We start from the raw sequence: 23,012 nt of genomic DNA, 5'->3' as shown, positions 1-23,012 counted from the left end.
ACCACGGAGATACACCAGCTATTATCACTCAGCACACAACTGAATGAGAGCAATAACCAAAAACATAGTGAGGTAATTTTAAAACACAGTACAGCAAATCCTGCTATTGTAACAACTGGTCTACTCAGAACAGCTGGCTGCTGGGCATAAATCAGTACGACCAAAGATGGCTTTAAAGCTGAACTATGTTACTGCAGCAGTTTCTTGAAACAAAGTCAAGCCAATTAAAAAAAAATATTGCTTCAAACTATAGATCACTGATACCTTTCAAAAAAAATGCCAACTACCTATCAAGCAGCAAAAAGAGCACTGGCATTAAATACATTAGATGAAAAGCAATGTATCTGTTCCTTTTTCAAGCAAGCATTCGTTATTGTCTGTACCTGGCTGATATGTACGGCAGAAACCTGGGCAGAACACACGGATGAGTGGCTTGGAGAGTTTGGTAGAGATTTGCAGGGTCCAATTGAGAGTTGCTGTTTCTTCCTTGTTGCAACGATCTTCTGAGCAACTAAAGAAAAATGAAACATACAGGCAAGTAAGCGACAGTACACACTGTAAAATATGGCATGTCAAAAATACACAGAACGCACAAAACAAGGTTTTCCATTGTCAAAGCTTGCTCCAAAAATTGATTGTAATACATCCAATTAAGATGACAGATGCTGGTGGTCCACATTACGCTCCATGTGAGACTCCAGCTCTGTTCTCCACACGGATGAAATTGCCCCAAAACTCTCACTCTACCAGGTGAGCACCAGAGAATCAGTAATATCCAAGCAAAAGGGGAAAAGACAGGTGTGCAAGTTACAAAAAGCAATACCAGCAATGCTATAACAAGTCCACTATGTGCTTATAACATCACACTGACAAAGCTTATAGTAGTACACATTTTCCGTTCTTCTTTGGGATGTTCTCCTTGCAGACAGTATATAAAAACGAGCAACACTTGACTAACAATCTCGTTCAAGTGCATCTCAGTGCTATTTACTAGTATGATCCTGAAAGACGTCCTACATCAGAGAGTGAGGGTTCATTTGGAAAGTTATCACTCCCAGTCCAAGCAGGTTTAGTTTACAAGAAGGCATGTACTCTCTGCTGCTGAGGAAAGGTGGACTTTTCTTAATTACCAGCCACTGCATCAGGACAATCAGTTTTGGAAACCACAAATTTAAAGCATTTGAAGCAAAGGATAATGGGAATAATAAAACTGATAAAGGGTCCCTGACATAGAATACCTGGACTAGTGGTGCCACACCACACATCACATCCCATTCAAATTCATTATGGAAAGAAGCTATATCATGATTTCTAGTTTTCGCTTTTATTACTTAGCAGCACTAGCACAGCTGGAAAAATGCCAAATTTATTTTGCATTTTATAAAGAAATTTTCTTCAGCATGTAAAGAAAAGCAGCATTTATCAAACGGATACAGGGATCAGAGTCATTAACATCTCTATATACAGTTTAGCAGACTCATAATAGAAGATGGAAACAGAGCTGTTCTAAAATGCACCAACTTCCATACCTCTCCTATAATTTTTCAATTTAAAAAAAGTCAAACTATTTCAGGAATTCATTCTGTGATGCACTGGAATTTTAGTTCATTTTGCTATTCAGCTGAGGCCTGTGGAAAGAGCCCTTTTTAGGTCATAAATACTTAAAAATAAAATCCTTTACACTACATTTGTTGCCTACCTTTTGGGCCATGAATTGAAAATGAAACAAAATTTCGGTCTTCAAAAAAAGAGACTAGTGTAGTAGCTAATCAAAAATACCACTAACTAAATTTAGCTTCCTTGCATGCAGTAATCTTCATGAAGTGAAGCACTTTATGAAACTTGTACAAAGGAGTCTGTAGTCACTCTCACCATCTCCCCCAAAAATGGGTCAGTGAGGCAGAACGTCAACAATTACCGGCATCTACTTAAAAAGTCACACAGAAACTTGTCGTAATTAAACTAACAGCATTCAATCTGTCTTGTTCAGAAAATATAAAAAGATATGCATGTAAATTCCAAGATTATTTTTCCTCAATCTGTTATAACACAGCCAGAGATATTGTTTAGCAGTGTAAGCATACAATTTCTTCTCAAATGAATGCAATTTTAATAACAAACTGGTCCATGGCTTATGTTTTTCATGTAAATGAATGATGGCATAACCATGATTTAGTGAGAATACATTGAATAAAAAATGCCTCGTATATATGAAGAAGCAGCTTCATTAGTTACATCCCACCTCCAATAGGCCTCTTATCATCCTGAAAGGATGATATCAATTAATTTATCTTCCCCTGGCATATTGATCATAACCTTCATCAGCTAATCATGTTTAAATTACAGAGGAATATCGTAGCACTCTGTCATTTCAGACCCATTGGTTTATTGATCTGGAGCCTGGAAAGCCATATATTAAAATATTTTAAAACACATTAGTGAATGCAGAGAGCAAACCGAAGGTCAGATTTTAACATATGCACAGGGATTTGTCTTCATCATATGCGGTAAAGATCTAAATTAAGACCAAAACTGAATTAAAACCACACATGAATGAAAACTACCTTCTCAGCAAAAGCTTCCACTCGCACATGGGAGAGGTAGTTAGTCAAGGAAAATATTTACCTCTTTCCTTCAATCTGAATACAGGTGTGTTTGTAGCATCACATTAACATACATAATGCAGTCTTGCCAAATTATCACTCTAGGAAGGCACAAGGAAAAAAAACGCAAGACAGTCTGAACTCAACTACTCAAATGCACAACCTGAATGCCTAAGTATTACAAAAACAGACACTAAAAAAAAAAAAAAATTTAAAAAGCAAAAAAAGCACAAATTGTTACTCTAGAAATATGAAGAATACTCCACAAAGCAGCTGGAAACTAAACCTTACAGAGCAGCACAAAGGGTAATTTATCCTGTGCACTGTAAAAATGGCAAGATTGCAGTGGAAGATCTCATGTTACCTACTTAAAATTGTGCTACAAATTCTAGAATAGACCGTTCTTAGCCTCAAATTTCTTAGCTCTTCCCTCTGTTAGAAAAATGATGTGCCCCCTAATGGAAATCCCCTTCTGAGCTGCCAAACCTTCCCAATTCCCCCTCCATTTCGGCAACATGTCTAATATCCCCCGCCAGAGCACAATTCCTCCTGCCTCTCCCCTCTCTTCATTAGGCAACCCGCTCTCCTTTGAGACACCAAACAGTTTTTGCTTCTTTCATTGCAGTCATGTAGCCGTCACTCCATAATTAGATTGCATTCAATATTCAAGTGCTCAGGGCTACTTGCCCTTGGATATGATGGTGCTACGAGCTTCAGAAGTACCTAAAGGAGTACCCTGACCCTTCAAAGTTTGCAACATATGAAAGACGTGACTGATCATCTGTGGGGCAATCGCTGGACTGTCAAAAGACCTACTGTGCTCTTTCTAAAGCTACCTTGAGAGAAGAGATGAAACCTAAATCTTGCCCATCAGAAGTCAATAAAAGGGGTTCAGCACATATCTCCTCAGCAGTGCTGCTGCAAATTCACATTTTCTACATCTTCTATTCCAGAGAAGAAAGCCCTGAAATACACAAAACTTAAAATGGCTGGCACTGAAAACCCCACAGATCTGCTAACTCCCGCTGCTGACATCTTCAGACACAGTAGTTAGGGAGGAAAAAAACCACAGTTAAATGGTTGTGTAGCAAGAGAGAAATACACCATAATTACAAGAACTAACACCAGATCCAGAGAACAGCCATGCTATATTGCTTGTTCAGCCCAAACCCCACTTCAGTTATTACATCTTTGTTAGGACTCAAAGCCATCCATCACTCATTAGCCGCTTAGCAGTGGTAGGAAAAATCCTTAAACCAACACATTTTGTTTCCACAACTATATACAAGTACACACTGAATTTATGAGCAACTTTGTCAGAGTACATCAAAATATATCCAAAAGTATGATTTTTTTTTTTCCAAAAGGCAGCAGCACCACCACAACAGTTCAGGCAGCTGAGTGGGTAGGTGGAATCTCTACTGAAAAACACACAGCAATAAATATTGCTCTTCAGTAATGCCTGATGTAAACTGTGGCCATACGTAAACATCTTTTTGCTGTTAATGAAAGTCAACTAGTGTACTTCATTAACCAACTTAAGGCTACTCAGAGTCAAAATCTTCAGATTAGTATTGAAGTGCCTGTAATTGAAATGTCAGTCCAGAGGAAGCTATACAATTAAAACAAACGTTGCTCTATAAAGTGAGTAGCGAATGCAAGAAAGCAGAAATATTTTTGCCGCAAAGCTTTCAGGTTCCATCTCATCCCAAAGATGATTCAGTGCTTCTGAATTTAATGTAAATATACTTGCCAAGATACGTTTCCAAACCAGATGAATACTGACTTAATCTATGTGGCAGATATCAAAAATAATCAAGATAGTAACAAGCATTTCAACTATTTTTAAAAATCAATTGCATTCTCTCTACTTTTACATACTCAATTAAGCTATCAATTTCAGAGAGATTTTTACTGTAAGCCATCTATCTGTAGTATGAAAAGCTAAACAAAATTTAATTGCAAAGTCAAGAACTCTTCTGCAAATAAACAGAGATATGCCAAGGATAGTTAGAGTTGTAAACCAGGAGCACTGATATTTAGCAAATATTTGGTCTTTGGGGAAGACTGATGCTTATTTCTTACACATTTAAACTTAATTTCACAGGCCAGAATGACTAGAAGTTATATTTTGCTTTAAGGCCTTGTTAATTAAAAGCATGTGAAATTCCTGGTCTGCAAGATGAATAAAACGTCCAAGTTGGGGGAGAAAGCTCTTGACTTGAATGCCTCTTCTTCCATGCCTGACCTAGCTCACCAAAACAAAATTAACCTTCCCACCCCCTGCCACTTTCATCTCAAATGCTACTTTTTGTTAGTCAAACTACTCATTCGTAAGCAGCTAACTTCTCACCAGATCGTTTATTGGAAGGACCGTACCACTAGGCAGGAAAGCTCAGTGGTCCAGCAGTCTCTGAGCTGTAAAGCAAGGTTTCAGCGCTCCAGCTCAGCAGATCTGCATTGCAAACCACCACCGTTTCCCTTTGCACATAGAAAAAAGTTATCCGTACACTAATTTTCACTAAACAAAGCTCTCCTATTCTGCTCTCCGGGCGTGGGGCTGACTATCAGAGGACTAAATTCACTCGCGGGAGGAATAGCAGGTCACCTCCTCTCCCCGAAACCCAGAGCTGCGCCTCCATAATGAACCGACTCCTCTTTGTGCTCCGTTTGGGAGCTAATCACCATTAGAAATACTGTTGCCAGAGTAACTGCTCTGACAGAGTTGTCTCTCCTTGGTTCAAAGGGCTGTTCACATGTCAACTTCTTGTGCAGTGTGAGGCTGCTTTGGCGGGGGCAGCCGGGTCTCTAAAATCTCATTAGCGCAGCTTCATTCAAGTATAAGGACAAGGCAGGCAGAGACCTGGGGGGAAAATATTCCTTACAAGAAGTTCAAGACACAAGGTAAGACTGTCTCATCTAGCTCCACACCTCTTAAAACCGAAACCACAAAGGTACCTCTGCATCGCACCATAGATGCGTTTAGGGAAACCTCCTCTAGCCTGAGACCTGATCTCTCCTCGGTTTTAAGACAGGTCCTGGAAAACGTCCAGAGGTATCAACAATCTGATCACTGCTCTCTTTCCCAAAAGGCAGTGAATAGAGTTACCGCTGCACCCTTTACGTTGATTTTCACCACAGAACACTTGAAATAATAAAAGGGAAGACTCCAGGCATACAATACCTGTAACATCGGGCAATATTTCTCTTCTCATTTATCACAGGTACAAGAGTATTGCACATTTAGAAGATGCAAAGTGTTCTCAAATTACCACTAATTCAAATCAAAATTGGTTTCTCAAAAACATGTATGAAACCATTTATCTCCGCTGTGTGTCCGAGTATGAGTAAACACCGAGTTCAGTTAAAACCTGCCCCTTTGTGCAACAGATGTGCAAGAATTGCACAGCAAGTTTTCTTCCACTTATTGACAGACAGAAAACAGCTTTCAGCTGAAGTCGGAATGGTCATGGCTGACTGAAACACAACAGAAGGAACAAACGCTCATAAATATCTATTTTAACTGCTGGGGGGGGGGGGGGGGGGGGGATCTGGAAGTTTACACAAAGATGACTTTTTTTAAGATGAAAGGTAATGTCATCATCCCCCACCCCGCCCCAGATCACTCTCAATGACAGACAACATCTTATCTTTGTGGAAAGTCTCTGTTCAATTCACATCACTCATTAGCAATTTGTAAAAGGGGAAGAATTAGTTTTAAATTAAACCCAAATGCTCTTGCTAACAGGAACAGCCAGACTTCTGAAAATTAATGTTAGCTTTTTGAACTTCTACAACAAATTTTAATTATTTTTGCAAACTTGTGGGTTGGAGTAACATTCATGACAGTTACTGATTTGACTGCTTTTACAGACCATTAAGAGATCTCTGCCTACAAAAAGCACAGAATATTAACCTTGCTGCAACTGGTGCTAAACAAGATGATTGATAAGATGATGATTTATAAGGAAGGCTAAGAATATATGCACTATACTGCATCTTTGAAAAGGGCGTGCTCCCACTGTATAGTCAAAGGCCGTGGTGATATTTAAGCATGAGAAAATTAACATTTCATCACAAGGCTTACGTAAGAAATCTGATTCTCTGTTTAATTGATAAAAATTTTGAAAAACGAATTTTACGTGAGCACAAGGGCAAAATATTTGCTTAGTGCTTAAAATCGCAAGGGAGGGAAAGAGCTTCAGAAACATGACAAAATTTGTAACCCTCCATTTTCGAACACCAAGCATGAGGACAACCAGGAACTCCGTCATCCAGCTTGGCCCTGCACTGCTAGCGTCCCTTCTGGAGCCGATGTGCTGGGCATCTGGTTTTGTCAGAAGATGCATCGTCCTGAGGCTGCAGTTATTCGGGCACATCCCAGTGCTCAGCGTCTGCACATAGAGCAGCTAAAGGGCCTCAGCAAGCTGGCCTGAACAACATGCAGGGGAGAACACACTCCTTCTGTGTCCGACACTTCAAACGTTTCTTGTCACTGCCTCATTCTTGTTGATAAACTAACACTTCCATGGATTAATCCTTGCTTTTAAAAAGTATTTTCCAGTACCAGCAGTGGTCACCATACCTTATTACTGTAATTCCTACAGAACAGAGAAACTAATACAGCAGGAAGTATCCCAGCTAGCATCTCCAGCCAACAGTATGAACATCAGGGCACAAATACCTTAACTAATTCATAGAATCAAAGAATCGTTTAGGCTGGAAAAGACCCTTAAAATCATGGAGTCCAACCGTTAACCTAGCACTGCCAAGTCCACCACTAAACCATGTCCCCGAGCACCACGTCTACCCTTCTTTTAAATACCTCCAGGGATGGAGACTCAACCACTTCCCTGGGCAGCCTGTTCCAGTGCCTGACTGCCCTTTCGATGAAGAAGTAATTCCTGCATGAGTCCTCGTTCCTAAAAAATCCCAGTAACCTCAACAGAACCTGGCAGGGAGAAGAAGAGGGAAAGTGGAAGAAGCCTAACTAGTATAACTGATACACCAATAAAATCATGTTTCATCAGAGGAACAAAAATAATTTGCTTCTGCCCGTAAGCCTCACTGATGACCGTTTACTTGTTTCATGTGAAAAGCCCTGCCTAAGGAAAAGACACTGGGGGATGTTAAGATATATAGCAGCTCACATTTTTACGGTAGCTGCATTTTAGCTTAATATTCCATGTTTACAATAAGCGGTCAATAAAATAAATTTATTCCACAATTACATATTACAGGCGAAGCAGTAATAACTACAAGAGCAAGCACTAACCACGAATGTTTCTGAATGGGAAACATTAATGTAAGTATCCACTATTAAGGCCATTGTGCCTGTTATTTTAAATTCAATCCATTTTTTAGGCTAAACAACTTTTATACTTCTCCTTTTAAAAAGGAGAGCTTGGCATACCATGTGCCAGCTGTAATACAGAAACAAGTACTGGACTCCTACAGCATTTGGGCTTGGATGTAGCAATTTCTTGAGCTACTTGGGGGGGGCAGTAAGGATTTGCATGTGTCCTAAATGTGTTGCCAATACAAATTGAACTACTACAGACTTAAAAAAACAAACCAAACAAACAAAAAAACCAAACCACAAATGTGTTAAGGGCAAACTTCTTGCTGGGTTTGTAGACTGACTCACTGTTCCAGGGCAAGAGAAGATTCAGGTGCCCGCACGTGCCACCCAGCAGCGTAATCACAGTACTGCTCTGTACTGTGACAAACATACACCTCCCTGTCCTGCTGAGGGGGACACCTCTGCCAAGGGACCTCTCCTTTAATGCCAATATATAAAAAACCCCCGAAGTCTCATCCTCAGAATTCTTACCCGTTTCAGTTCTTTGCAACAATGATTGATCTGCTCCATTTTACATTATTAGCAGACAATTTAACATGGTATTCTTGTGTGCAAGCATGTCATATATAAAGCTGAGGCAAGCATATGCACAAAACCAGTACACAACGTAGTACGTAGTTGCATGAGATGCCACTTCTAGCAGGAAAATCAGCTGAAGAACTTTTTGACACAGGTCTTTTCGGTGATCCAGTTCAAGCTGTGGTACAACAATCAGCCAGTATGAGCACAGCTAAAGCACAACAACATATGCCCAGAAATTTCTTAAGCTATTTTTCCCTGTAGAAACAGTGTGCTGTAAAGCCATACCCATAGAGATGAGTTATTATACTGCACTGAACACAAATCCACTTAATGCTCTAACAGACTATGGTGGTACTTGCCGGGATAACCTCCATTTCACCTTACAGCACAACCAACAAGGGTGGAAAAATGAAGCGCACAGATACTTACCTCTGACCCTGCACAGCAAGAAAAAAAGTCAAACTATCTGACCAAAAAACAAAACCAATCAACCAACCAACAAACCCAAAAAAGCCAAACCCCCAAACTATAGTGCAAGGCACCAAAAGCATGAGGAAGTTTTACAGGACAAAGTGCTTGGTTAACAAATCTTTACTTCTTAAAACAATGTGATTACACACATACATGATACCTGCGTTTTTACTACTTGACTAAAACACACTTTGAAGCGCTGGGTAGTCATATGAACCAGATCGCTTTCACTCTTGTATCATTTCCCTGACTTTTCACTTCTCAAGCACCTATGCACGATCTAGGAAGAAAAGCATCTCAACCCAGACTTCCAGTTACCAAGGAAGCAGGGTATTTCACATGAAATGTGCCTCTTCCCCAGCAAGAATAAGGTAAGCAAGTAGATGTTTAAACCACTGTATACATTTTAAGTGCTATTATTCTGTTTCTGCTATGTCTAACTGCCTGCTTTTGCAGGTTCAAAAGAGTCAAAAAATGAACACAGGGATTTCAATAAAGACAACTACAGGAGATGTGGTATTAAACAATGCCAATGCCAAAGCCAATGCAACAATTTCAGCTGGCAAATCAAAAGGTAATGTGCTATTAAAATAGCTGGCTAAGAGCAAAGGCATCTCCACCACAATTTCACACCATGGAAAGACAAGCAGCAAATATTCCCGCCTTCCCTCCCCAGACATGTACTGCTGCCAATGACAGCATAATTCCTCCCTGCAGCCTGTACCTCTATTCTCAGGACATGGAAGAAACATCAAAGGCTTTGAGCTTAAAGAGCTTTACTTCTGGAGACTCAGTAGCTCTCTGTTTCCCCTCACTTCTTTCATTGTTAAACACTGAGTTTCTGCATCACTTTTGAAATCACAGTAACACTGGATACTGCTTTCCAAAACCTTTAAAAAGATGTGTTAACTTGGTAATGCTAAATAAACCCACTTAGTTTTCTAAGCTGCAGAGAAGCTATTACTCCCACACTAGGCAGGTAAAATTCTGCAAATAAATTAATCTTTTAGAAGTGCTGATATGTGTCTGTTGTCACAAGTAAGTTTCTAGTAAGAGGCAAAATCCTTCAGTAGCTGTGAACGAATACTATACACTGATAGAGAAGACTGCATTCTCCGATGAACACATTGTCTTTCCTTCTGGTATCTATTTTAATATAAAGCTATAATGTAGACAAAAGCTTATTTAAGATTAATCCAGCGAGAGCTTCAAAGTTGCTCCCAAAATAGGAAGACAAGTTTTAATATAGGATCCAATTCGTACCTGAATTCCCTTTATCTCATTATATTAAAACAAATTTATCTTCATTTATGTCTCAATTACCTTGTAGGGCTGTTAATTTGCTGGAAATTAAGCTATTGTGTGATCGCTCCTATTACTTGAGGGATTTAAATGCCGACTGTAATAAACACTTACCTTCAGGATGGAACAAAGTCAAGGCTACACACGTTAATTTTGGAATGAAAAAAATTGCCAGGACAGACAAGTACACAGCTATGAAATAGAAATATAGCTTCTGCGAAACATGAACTAAGCAGGATAAGTAATGCTATATACTTTGCCTATCTGTATTAGTCTTCACCTTCTCTAACATGGGATGGTTAAAACTTTAAGCTATACACAATTGTTTGATATACCCATTTATACTCTTCTGGGAATGATGGGATAATACGCTGCTCAGCAGCAAGTCTGCTTGTAGTAGAGCAGGCTCTTCAAAGCAAGCTCAGCTCACCCTGGCTGTAGTTAACCAACAGAACAAATGTGTTCACTGAACATAATATACATTACACAGAAAAGTTGGTAGTTTTATTACACATATCACACTGGCTCCTCAAAAGAGCTTGACGTTGCATCTTATTACTAAAATGAACAATTCTTTCACCCTACTAAAACAATTTTATAACTTCTCAGATACAGATAGTTTCCAAGAACTATTAGCCTGTTTCATAATACAAGTTAGTAGGAAATGTATGTATGAACACACGGATTTTATACTGACAAATACTGTTTCACGACCACCACAGTTAATAACCAAGTTCAGCTACAATGGGCTAGTTCAGTGTTAATGTTTCTAAAATATTTTAATACAATTCTCCTTAAAATAAATTTCAAACCACACCTTACTGGTACCTTTGGTTTTTTTGTGATGCTTTCATTAAAATACATATTTCAGCTCTGGCTCTCAGAAATAACAACTGCTCTTGTTTTACCAGATACGAAAATACAGTTATAATTAAGATTCAGTATTAAATACCTCTAATCAATGCCAATATATTTTTTTCCTCCACAGGTAACTATGATTAACACTGCATATCATTTATTCCCAACTTTGATGCAAATCACTGTCTCCCACGATTAGGTAAACAAATATGCCAATAAATTTGCTAAACAATCTGGAAAGCATCTGGCATCTAAAGAAATTTTAAAAATAAACCTATGTTTTCTTCAGTACTGTGTTGCAAGCACAAGCATATAGCTTGAGGATTTATAAGGCAAACACTGTGTCCAACACACAGGTAAAGACTTTTGCACATGGATTTACCTAGTCAGCAAATCATGAAGCTCTGTTGATAGCTCCACTATGACGGAATCAAGTCATAAATCCTGTTACTTCCCACAAAGAAGTACAATTTTATATACAAAGGTTAAAAAATGTTGAAACAAGGAAAAAAAAAACCACACCAAACATAAAACAAGCAGAAAACAGCACATTCAAATGCAACATCAAATAGATGTTTCATAAAATGCCCATAAATAAAATATCAGGGTTTTTAACTATCCTTTAAGAATAAAATTCTGAAGCATAGTATCATTGTATGTTATTTAATTCTATGTCAAAACATAGAATTATTTATTAATCATATTCATAATGTCAGAATTAAATAACATACAACAATAATATCCTTAAGAATTTTACCAGCTGGCAAGCAATTTCACATTTACATTTTGAAGTAGCTTCATGGAAAGCCTATTTTGTGGGGCATGCTATCAAATTACAGTTTTCATAGACAACGTTTCTACTTTCTAAAGATTTAGGCACATCCAATAAGCTCACTAATAGCGCACAGGCCAGGACACAAAATGATAGAAAGCTTCTGGTTACATTAGTGCGACTCAGACGTATCCGTCCTTACAGAAAGAAATTTATTCACATTTACTAAATCAAATTCAGCTTAACTTGTGCCTCATTCAGACAGTTCTATTAATTCACCTGTGGCGAAAAGGTTTACATTGTTACCAAAAACCCAGGCCTTTCATTAGAGTAATCAACGACTTTTTTTAGAACTGCCAAAATGACTTAAAATTGTTTCCCAACAACCCAAAGTCTCCGAATCCAGATGTGCAACCGTGCCTTGAGATCACAGAACTGCACGCACCCATGGCACACCTGCTCCCAAAACAAGCGCCCTGTGCCCCCTGTGGCAGTGAAAAACGTAACTTGCGAACAGAAATTATGTATCTTCAAACTCGGAAGTATTGCAGCAGCCCTAAAACTAGCTTGTTTGCAAGCAAGACAAGTTTGGATGTCGTAAGGGTAGGGTTTAGCACGCCCTTCATGAAGGATGAAAAGCACGGTCTGGAGTCAATGATCACTCCAAGCACGGGTGACCCAATCTACGGTTTTGCTCCATCTCAAGATAGTCCACAAACTTTCAACATAAACTCCTTTTCCAGCCTGAACTGGCAGAAAGCAGGCAGATACAAATCTCTGAAGTTGCAAGACAAGTACAGTGTGGCTGGAAGAGAGGATAAAAACAGAACACAGTTTAAGTGCAGTCCAAGCACAAGCTACACTGTCCACCTTCCTGATGCTCTGCTAATCATTAATTGTTCTTGTGGAAAACTACCTAATTTTATTTAGCATTTAAATATCCAGCCTCACTTATGCTCTGTTACATCTAGGTATTAACTACTTAGCCAATGAATACTCAAGGCTGCGTTGGTATTCTGTGGCAATTTCATAACACCCTTCAAATTTCATTTTCAGCCGGTATCTATTTGAAATAAAATCCACAGAGTTAGCTCTGTCATTAAGAAGCTGGTTCTCTTTTGTTTCCATGTTTTTAATACCGAACTTCACACAGGCAGAGGAGTTGCAATGCATATGTTAAATCAAACGAAGCATTTTGTCTCCTAAGCGAAACTGTTATTTTTATCTTGTTTTCCAACCACATCACACTTTCCCTATCACTGTGTGATGCAAGCGTGATGATATTGCTCCAAACCGCAACTTGATTAATAAAACCGTATAGGCACACTTCAGTTCTGCAGAGGTAGATTAAAATTAATGGCAAGCTATTTCTGTCTTCCCGTGCCCTCCGGGCACATCTGGTAGACATGGTCATATGGCAGGCCAAATACTACAAAGCAGACAATTTACATGTAGAGGAGTCATCCATGCTTTGATCAGAAGTATCTGGGCATATCATAGGTCTGGAGGACCAGCAAAACCCCCAACAGCTCTGTCCATTTTAACCTGACTCCTGGGATACGTCAAAAATGTTATGTTCACTATATAATTTGAACAAATATTACTTCCTTCACTTTAAATACGGATATTATTCCTCAAGAGGTGAATCTTCTCCTCAGAAAAAACCAGAAAGAAATCAGGTATTGTGTCTCATGCAGAATATTTCCAGCCTCCTGACTGTCTGCTGCAAACATCAGCAGCTCTGTCTTCAAGATGTGATGCATCTTTGGACAACAACAGCCTAATGGCTTTTGAGCACGAGATATATACCACACAGTTGTTATCTCTCCCTAGCAGAATTTTTCCAAAATAAAAGAATTTGAGGTACATTTAAGATACTCGAACTTCACTATTACAACCATGATGCACCTGCATGATGCAGGTGACAATCTCCTGTATAAAACTGAGCTACAATGTAAGAACGTATACATTGTGCAAAGCAAAACCAACAACACTACAGCAACATCCAAAAGATACACAAACACATCACTGCTTCTGAAGCCTCAGTTATGTACCCTGTTCACCATCAAAATCAATAAATACGACAATGTTCTTGTACTTTAAAGAAAAATCTTCCTCAAAACAAACCACCAAGGACCTAAATAAGATTAAATAAAACACCTCAGCTGATGAGCTGCTTGTCCACTGAGCCATCAAAATCCACCTCTCACACCCACTAATTCCTATTAGAAAAATTCTTAAGCTTACTGTTACCAAGACTGCTGCTTCACTCGCAGGTGAAATAAATCCCATTCCAAAAAGAATCTCCACAAATCCAACAGCAGATACAAAGTCATTTACTCTATCACTAAACACTAAATTCTATATTTGTTTTTGTGGGTTTTACGCACATTCAGCTGTCATAAAAGCAGTAACCCGCCAGAGCAGAAGCATCATATAGCATTTAACATAAATCTCACAAAACATATAAGCCCCCCCTTTGCACTTTAATCATTTGCTAACAGTTACAATAAGATTGTATTAAAAATTTAAACTGCCCTACTTAACGCAATTTACCTTCAAAGGTCCATTTCCAGAGAATGAATTCCAATGATATAAATGTCGAACACTTGATCAGATTTATTACACTGAAGAATATTTCTCTTGATACAGATCTGACGAGTGAACGCTAATGGCTTTAGTTTTATTACTTTTTAAGCACTTAATGGGAAAATTTAGACATTTTTACAAGACTAAGCTCCAGCAAGAATGGTACATTTACAGAATGACAGCACAGAAGAAAGCTGTGCGATCTCTTTAGAGATGACCGGTTCAACGGCGTTATTAATGGAGAGATTAATGTAAAGTATTTATCCAGACAATTTGTCACACAACAGTTAGGCCTGAGTGCCTCTCTGCTAAACAGGGACAGGGAAGATGATCAGAAACTACTGACTACAGGCAAGTTGCTGTACTGAATTAGGGACAAAATGCACAATCTCAGGGGAAGACAACTGAAGCCACACTGAGATTGTAAAATAAGCAGCTCGGTGATACTGCTATAGGGACAAATTAATCAGTTCCTGCATGTGATTAGAGGACACGCACTAGTTACCCAAGCACTGGCAAATTACAAAAAAACCCTACCAGCCTCCCACCTTTCCATTCCAACCATGTTTTCCTAAACATGAAAAGTACTTCCTAATACTACGAAGTAATAGTTTTGCTTGTTTGTTTTTTTTTTTTTAAACTGAAAGACAGCTGGGAGTCCTCAGGTTTCAATTAATGTCTAGGTACTTATCCAATCAATCATCAAGTGCTATAAATTTCCCATATTTCTCATTAGTTACACTATTGCACAGCTTAAATCTAAACATACCTTTCCATAAGACTGTAAATTATCATGCATAAGACACAAGCAACTGTATCAGCCATCAGAAGAGGCATAAATGATGAGAGAAAGTCAATTGTATATATGCTAAACTGAAGCTGATTTACTTCTCACAATTTTTTTTATACAAAAGTATCACCAGCAGAAACACCGCTAACACACTACATCTCTTGGAGTTTGCATATATGACTTGAAACCAGTAATGACCTGTCTTTATTAATATTAACAAGTTTTATGCACAAAATCCAATTTTCTATGGAAAAAAATATTTCTTCAGCATCTGCCAATAATGTTGCTTCATTAAGTGCAAAGGTTTGTTTTTCTTCAAGCTCTAAAGTTAAAATTGTTTTTGTGACTCTGAAAACCATCTTCTGCCTTTCCGAAGGGCATGCACGTGGTGAGACACTCCAGAAGGTACCCAACACAGCACTACCTTGCGTGCTTAGAAATCTTGGGGTCTATTACACCGAAACAGAAAAGAATATGTATTCATACATTTATTAACAAAATTCTATTAGCTTTGCAGTCTTATATCAGCTTTATAATAATTCTTCTTCTGAATTGAAGCTCCCCCAGGTGATCAACCAGTGCTCGTGCTCTGAGCGAGGCATTGCTTTCTCTACAGTTGATACCAACCCTGCAAAGCCTGGCTGACAGCAGCGCACTGCTTTACTTTCTTCCAAGGTAAGCAGAGGATCCCTTGACTGAGAATGAGTCCTAGATACTACTTTTAAAACCCAAGATAAATGACGTTTGTTTCACAAGCAAAGTACAAATAATTCACAAAGAAATCATAAATGCATCACCACCACATAAAAGCAAATTTCCATGTTCCTACCACATCTGCTTCATGCCTAGTTACATCAGTTGTTGATTTTAAACCCACCGCAAAGGGACCACAGTGGCTTCCTCAGAAGGTGGGACAACTCCTGCCCACGCAGAAGCGCTATGGCAGCGCGTACTGCCAGCTCTGCCTGGTGCCCGTGGCCACAGCAGCACCCAGCAGCACTCTCACCTCATCGGGTATGGCTGGATCTCACCCTGACGTGGTAAGGACAAAGATGACTGTCTTCCTTGGAAGAAGCTCTGCTGGAAATTAAGGCTTCAATCGTGCATGTACATGTAAGGCATGAAAGAAATTCATCCCAGTGAGAAGACTGTACATAATTTGGACAATGCAAGGACTTTTTGTTAAGCAGTAATGCCAGCTGAGTAACTGCAAAACACACATGTACTGGCATTGGTGCTGAATGGCTGGTAAAGATTTTCCATTTCTCCACAGAGGTTCCCGAGTGAACGCAGCATTTGCTGTCAAGCACTTGACACGGATGACAAACATGCTCAAGAAAACCTGCCTTCTGTTTCTACCTCTGTAAGATTTCTTGAAAAGTTCATTTGAAGTTTTAGAAGTTAAAGGAAACCTTCATTCAAGGGCTATAAATAAAAAAAAAAAAAAAAAAGAAAATCAAAGAAAACCAAACAGCAGCAAACTGAGGGCCAAACTGCACAGCTTGGCTACTTCACATTAGTTACCAGTTATTAGCAGATAACGAAGTCAAGTCAGATGTGCGGACTGTCAGGCTACCCATCAAGAAACCACTTCTTGCCCCACCCCAGCCCCCCAACCAAATCGCAGGTGCTAGGCTGTTCAAATGAGCAAGAGAACGCTCTTCAAGGCAAAATTTTTGTACCACACTTGAAATTTCAATCATCTCTTACATACCCTCCACATTTTTAAATCTAACACTGGTGGAAGCCAGCTTATTGACATGACATTTGCAGTACTACAAGCACAGGCGTTGGCAAGAAGAGGACGCACACATTACATGAACCACATGTCAGCATTAAGGCAGGCAGTAACAGCCAAGAAAACACAGCACAGGTATTTTAACCCAAAAATTCAAAATGCTTTATGCTAGGGTGTGCACAGGGAGCAACAAGTTGACACCAAACAAGTTTGCTGGAGTCCCCAGTTTCCGTAATCCCTTAATAAAACTAGTTGAGCCCCTGTGCCCAACAGTCACACTTAATAGTCAGGATAATTTTTGTAACACGGTCCCATCTGTCTGCCAACTAACTTTCCAGCTTGCTTCTTAAAACAAAATGGAGCATGCCTTGCTAAAACAAGCCTACACGTATCACAGGAAGATTGTTACCTCTGAAAAGACAAAATTACCGAAATACCAAAATATGTAAAGAGAGGCTATTCAAAAAGTAGTTCTACATTCTACAGATTTATCTTTGAGTTGTATAACACAATACTATGCTGTATTTTCTGTTTTCCACAAAATACTAACTAGGTCCTACGATGGACAGAGTCTGGCCATGCTGCTTTGGGCACACGCACATACACAACTCAAATAACTAAGGAAAAGAAACAAAAGAGCTTGATAGAAGTGAACAACATTGATTTACAAAGTATACATTAAAGATTGCACTACCCCAAGAATCTAGGCATCATTAAAGTAAGCATATGAACAGGACAACAAACTTCCATATGTTAAAGGGATATTTTTATCCTTAGCAAAAGATTTGGGATGCCCAGATGCCAACAGCTATTCTAGCCCAATACTGCATCCAGCTAAGGTTTATATACCTTAACAAGCATCTCAAAAATACCCTGACTTCGCAGGCCTGACCATCCACCAGCAGTCTGGCAGTAAATAAAGTTACCTGTTAAGCAATTCACTGGTCAGCACGTGGGCCAACCCCATCTTCCCCAAAACTGAAAAAAAAATATTTTTTACAGATACAGTTCACTGCACACTTAATGCTGACAAAAGTCACATTACAAAAATGGTGCAAATGTCCCACCTTTAATGAGCAAAAGTTTCCTTCTGCAACACCAAGGACTTACCACTGCAAGCAACCTCATCAGATCAAATGCTAATTTCAAAACTAAATTATATACAATTAGTTTAAGGATTCTCTACTTCATGGCAAATGAGAAAAAAAAAAAAACCACATGTATTTTTTAAAACTCAGCAGCAGCGCTGGATGTTTTCTGGCATAGGCAGGAATCCAGAAGACTAATGCCCACACCCATTCTGGCTTACTACACACACCACCCCCATACATTCATGAAAGCTTTTAAACTCTGAATACACAAGTGCAAATCCCAGAGAAGCAAACAGTTTCAATAGGATTTGCATATGCATACGGATTAGTTGAAAGGGAACGATTTGCAATGCAATGCGTTTCAGAAATCGCTTTTGAAGAACAATCTATGCTAATAATAAACTTTGAAGTTTAAAATGTGTTTGTTACACAACAGAGAACATTACAAAAGGATTATGTTTATTACATCAGTTTAAAATGTTTGATAGCTCAGACAAAAGCATCCCTTTATTCTAAGAGAAAAAAGCGAGCTATTCTCTCTAATAAATGTTACTAAATACACTGCAAACACACCCAGGAACAGACAAAAGTTATACACGCTAAGAGATATAAATGTAGTATCAGCATTTTGACAGAGTTTTTTGTTTGACGACTCAGATAAGAGGGCTTCACTATGCCAGAAACAACAAATACATAAGAGCAACAATTATTCTCTGGAACCTGAAGGGATGGTTAGAAATACCACGGCACGATGCACCAACAGAACAGTGCACGCCACGGCTGCTTCTCAAGGTGAAGTCAGATTTCCTCACAAGACTCCCCAGGCCTGGTATCGCCTCCTGCCTTTGTTCTGACAGCCTCTACTTTCTACCCTGAGCACAGGTTTTGTTTCCAGGTGTCCCAAAACACGCTGGTGATGCTCTGAGCAGGCTGGTGTTACTCTCGCAGTCAGTTTTATAGCAAGGGGCAGGGGGCATATTCCCTTGCATCTGTCTTGAGACAAGACACCTTGCATGTTAGCTCCCATTCTTTCATTCAGCAATGCTAAGCCAGCAAAGTCATTTTGTGCCAAAAAATTTGAAGTTAAATCCACAAAAGACAGTTTAAACCAATGACCAAGGGACAACATATTAGGAATAATTGAAGAAATCAAGCTTCAGACATTTCACACTGCCCTGTGTATTTGAGAACTTGTTGGACAAGCTGTACAGAACACATGCTGTAAGGCAGCAGCAGAGGTGTTAATACGTTTTAAGTTTTGTCAATAAAAATTTAAGGAAAAAAAATCAGATTAAGCAATTGTGCCATAATAAAGAGCATAGCAGCAGGAAGAGCAACAAAGACCTGCTAGCAAGGCAGACTATCCCCCAAAACGCAGCAAATGAGCCACAGTTTAGACTGGCCTCTTCGAAACAGAACAGATGCAAGTAAGAGAAGGGTTGTTGCTGTAATAAAGGAAATGTAAACGGGCACTTTAAGGAGCTCATGCTCTGCTGAAGCCCTTTTTGGCCCTTATCTAACCTTGTGGTCAGCTCCGCCACCCTCCATTACGGCATCATTAGCCACTGCAAAAGCAGGGTTAAAGAATCATCTCACTAACAGATATTACCAAGCACTACTTTTTTTTTTTAATCTTCACATTTGGATACATCCCCCGCAACTGAGCCCTGTTAGCAGCCGTGCTGTTACCGTGTTACTCGCTGTGCAATCGGTTTGCTGTTCAGGTCACTTGGCTCAAAAAGAATTGCAGAAATTGTCACTGCTCTTTTCAGCTTCTGTCACCAGCTCCACCAGGAACTGCAGCATGATAAAATTTAGCAGAGGGATGTTTTTCCATAATTCAACCTCTGTCAAGCTGACGGGACATCTGACTTATTTCTATTCTGGTTTTCCTTTTTTTCCTCCATTGAGAATAAGGCTCTGCAAGATGCAAGACAATTTAGCAGCAGTGTTGTTTTCCCAAGGTACTAAACACAACAGCAACACAAATGCGTAACGCAGACTGTAAAATGACAAAGCAGAAATAGATTAGAAATTAAAATCTAAGTACAAAAAATTGAAAGCATGTTTCCACACGATACTAAAATAAGCCATGTATTCAGAGAGGCTTATATCTACAATACCCTGCATTTAAAAAAAGCAGTAGTTGATTGCTATCTGATTGGACATGATACTTGACACATAACAAAAACAGAGCAGATACTGTCATCTTTTCAGATATGCTTACAAAACTGAACACAACCTCCATCTCTGGAGAAAGAACAATCGCAGTCCTTCAGATTAGTGCCTATGTCCACATCAGCACACAAAACTCAAATTTAGTCTATACGGACATTACTGACACATACATGTTCAACAGTAATTTTTTTTTTTTTTAGATGGAGGATAAATTAATACGGTGGGACAATAACAAAAATCACATCTTATTCATGGCACTGAATGCATATGCAGATGAGGCAAAACACATCCAGAAACAAAATCTCCAAGTTGACAATACCAGCTGTAGAAAAGGCAGAGGTTTGTTTGTTTTTTTTTTTTTTAAAAAAAAAAGAGAAAGAATTTTCAAACTTTCTCCCTCTTCCAGAATTTGTTTTCACTTCAGTTTTTGGTGTTAACGGAAAATAATTCCTAATTGCTTGCAAGACACACCATAAATGTGCTTAGAACATTTTCTCTCTCAAACACAACTTACATGAGCCTATAAAATGCACTGCTTATGCCTCTCACCCTCAGGTCTATCACCAATAAAAAGCAAGCAACCACCAAACAACTATCATGCTTCCTGCCCAGAATTTCTCTATGAGTTTGCATTAAGGGATATAAACCTGCTGGACCAATCCTGAATCTTCAGTACTGGAAATCTTATTCTTTCATATTTTGAGGAAATATACCAACATTCTTGTTTCCATTTAGCGAAGAATTTGCACATGATGAACTAAGTCATTTATTGTATTCTTCAGAAAATGTAGCAGCTGTTACCTACTCCATAACATCAGTAGCTCTGCATCACCATTCTCTTCTAGGTTTCAAGTAATGTGCCTTACTGCATATACTTCAAATTAAGACTTAAAGAAAGTACGATAAAACTAACCCTATAAAATTTTTTAAGTCACATGGAAAGTTCTGCAGAGATTACTCTTTTCTACAAGTAACCTAGTGAACGACACACTTACCATAGCTAAAAACTAAACCTTCCTGGAACTTGTATCAACACTACATCATTTGACTCCTCTGTACAAATTACAGCACTTCTTAAATGCCATACCCTGGACTATACCTCCTCATCCCATTATTTAATTCTAAGAATGAGAAAAATGGCTGCAGACATGTCATTGGAAGATCTCTTTCTCTTCTTTCCTCCACTCGCTTTTGAATCTGGGTGCAGATTTGAAGAAATCTGATGGAGCAGTACAAGTCTCAAAGTCCCCAAAGCCTGAAAAGTCCCTGCAATTTTCATGAGAAGTGGCAACCAGGCAAAGGGAGAGTCCCAACAAACAGTATGGCTGTAACACCAAACAACTGCCAAACATGAGGGAAACCTCATACAAAGAGACCCTGTAAGGCCCCAGGGACAACAGAAAAAAAATCTTGAACCATAATGTATAAAAAGTGGGAATTTCAGTCAATCAGAAAATATAAATCCAAGGAAAAGGGGGCTCCAGTATAGTTTGTTACACTGCTTGCACAAATACCTGCCATTTTCCAGGCTGGTCCTGCTGATGCTAACTGCTCCCCAGCATGAAGACTTCTTCACGCTCTTGCTGTTTCTCCAGGAAGTGCTCAATTGGTAGAGCTCATCTCGAGACTTTCTATACAATATTGACTTCAGATATGGAAGTCTTCCTCCTACCGACTAACATGGAACCCTCCCATAACAATGTAAAGTCTGATGTATGGTATCAGAACTGGTGGAGAGCATGCCATCTAACGGTATGGGTCTGAAAGATTAAATGGAAATCAGTATGTCCGTGGAGATATTCTGTAGAGACATAAAAGGAGCCACCACAAAAGCACCAATGAAGTGAAATTCTTGTTTCCAGAACTGCACAAACTAAATCTTCTTAGTTATTAATGGTGTGTAAGAGTTATGGGCAGGTAGGAGTAAGGGCAAAGTTGCGTACTAAAATAACATCAAAGTTCAGCGTATAATGTATGTAGAAACAGACTTTGCAAGACAAGGCATATCAGATCTGTGTATTTATATCTTTTTTTCTACCGACTTCCGTTACTAAATCCTTTGAATTTTCTGATTCAGTTCTACAAAGCTCAGAAGAAAATTCTCTAAAGATGGTTTTAAGATATATTAACACCTATTAAAATTTTGCAGTATCTTCCCCAAGCAATACAAAATAGGAGAAGAAAGAATACCACACGGTGGCATTCAAGTAAAGAATTTACCCAAGTAGAGAATCACCACCTCTGTGCTCGGCTATGGCACGTTCCTGGAGAGACGGACAGCAAACCCAAGAGGCACATCCTCCAGCAAGCGAAAGGTCTTGGAAAGGGCTGTTCCACTGCATTTGGACCTAAAGTCCTACTGCCATGAAAGGATATGGGTGGTTCTTTTTAATTTTTTTTTTTTAACATCAGTAAGCACATGAGGCATCTAAAAAAATATTTCTCCCACATGGAATGAAGAAAAATTGGAATTCGGGAACTTTTGAACACCAACAGGTTAAACGTCACTGATATTAAGATTTAAGAGCAATGACCAAGCCTCGAAACACCGCCCACCAGCGTCAGGAACGAAGCTGGTGACGGAGCAAGGCCTCAGCTGACAACGTCATTCCTCAAATCCAGCGTGTTGTCCACACAGGGAGATAAAATCCGAGTCCGTAACTGCTTCAGGTAACCTCACCGCCCCGTGAACTGCAGGGCACCGCGTCGGCGCACGCAGCCAGGCTGCTGGCGAGT

At 39.2% G+C, this 23,012-nt stretch overlaps 1 protein-coding gene across 4 annotated transcripts in view; it reads right to left on the bottom strand.

Annotated features, from left to right (window-relative positions):
- AGAP1 (ArfGAP with GTPase domain, ankyrin repeat and PH domain 1) overlaps positions 1-23,012 on the bottom strand; it is a 395,766-nt gene that overhangs the window by 205,511 nt on the left and 167,243 nt on the right. For all 4 annotated transcript variants that reach the window (XM_087731869.1, XM_087731868.1, XM_087731867.1 and 1 more), the window contains one exon: positions 384-511. In XM_087731869.1, the coding sequence (XP_087587995.1) occupies positions 384-511 (128 nt within the window). The remainder of the gene's footprint in view (positions 1-383; positions 512-23,012) is intronic.

This window comes from Nipponia nippon, unplaced genomic scaffold, assembly GCF_047370975.1.
Source record: "Nipponia nippon isolate SJK-2023a ecotype South Korea unplaced genomic scaffold, ASM4737097v1 scaffold_5, whole genome shotgun sequence".
In the NCBI taxonomy this organism is placed as follows: domain Eukaryota; kingdom Metazoa; phylum Chordata; class Aves; order Pelecaniformes; family Threskiornithidae; genus Nipponia; species Nipponia nippon.
This window is presented reverse-complemented; position numbering and strand designations above follow the sequence as displayed.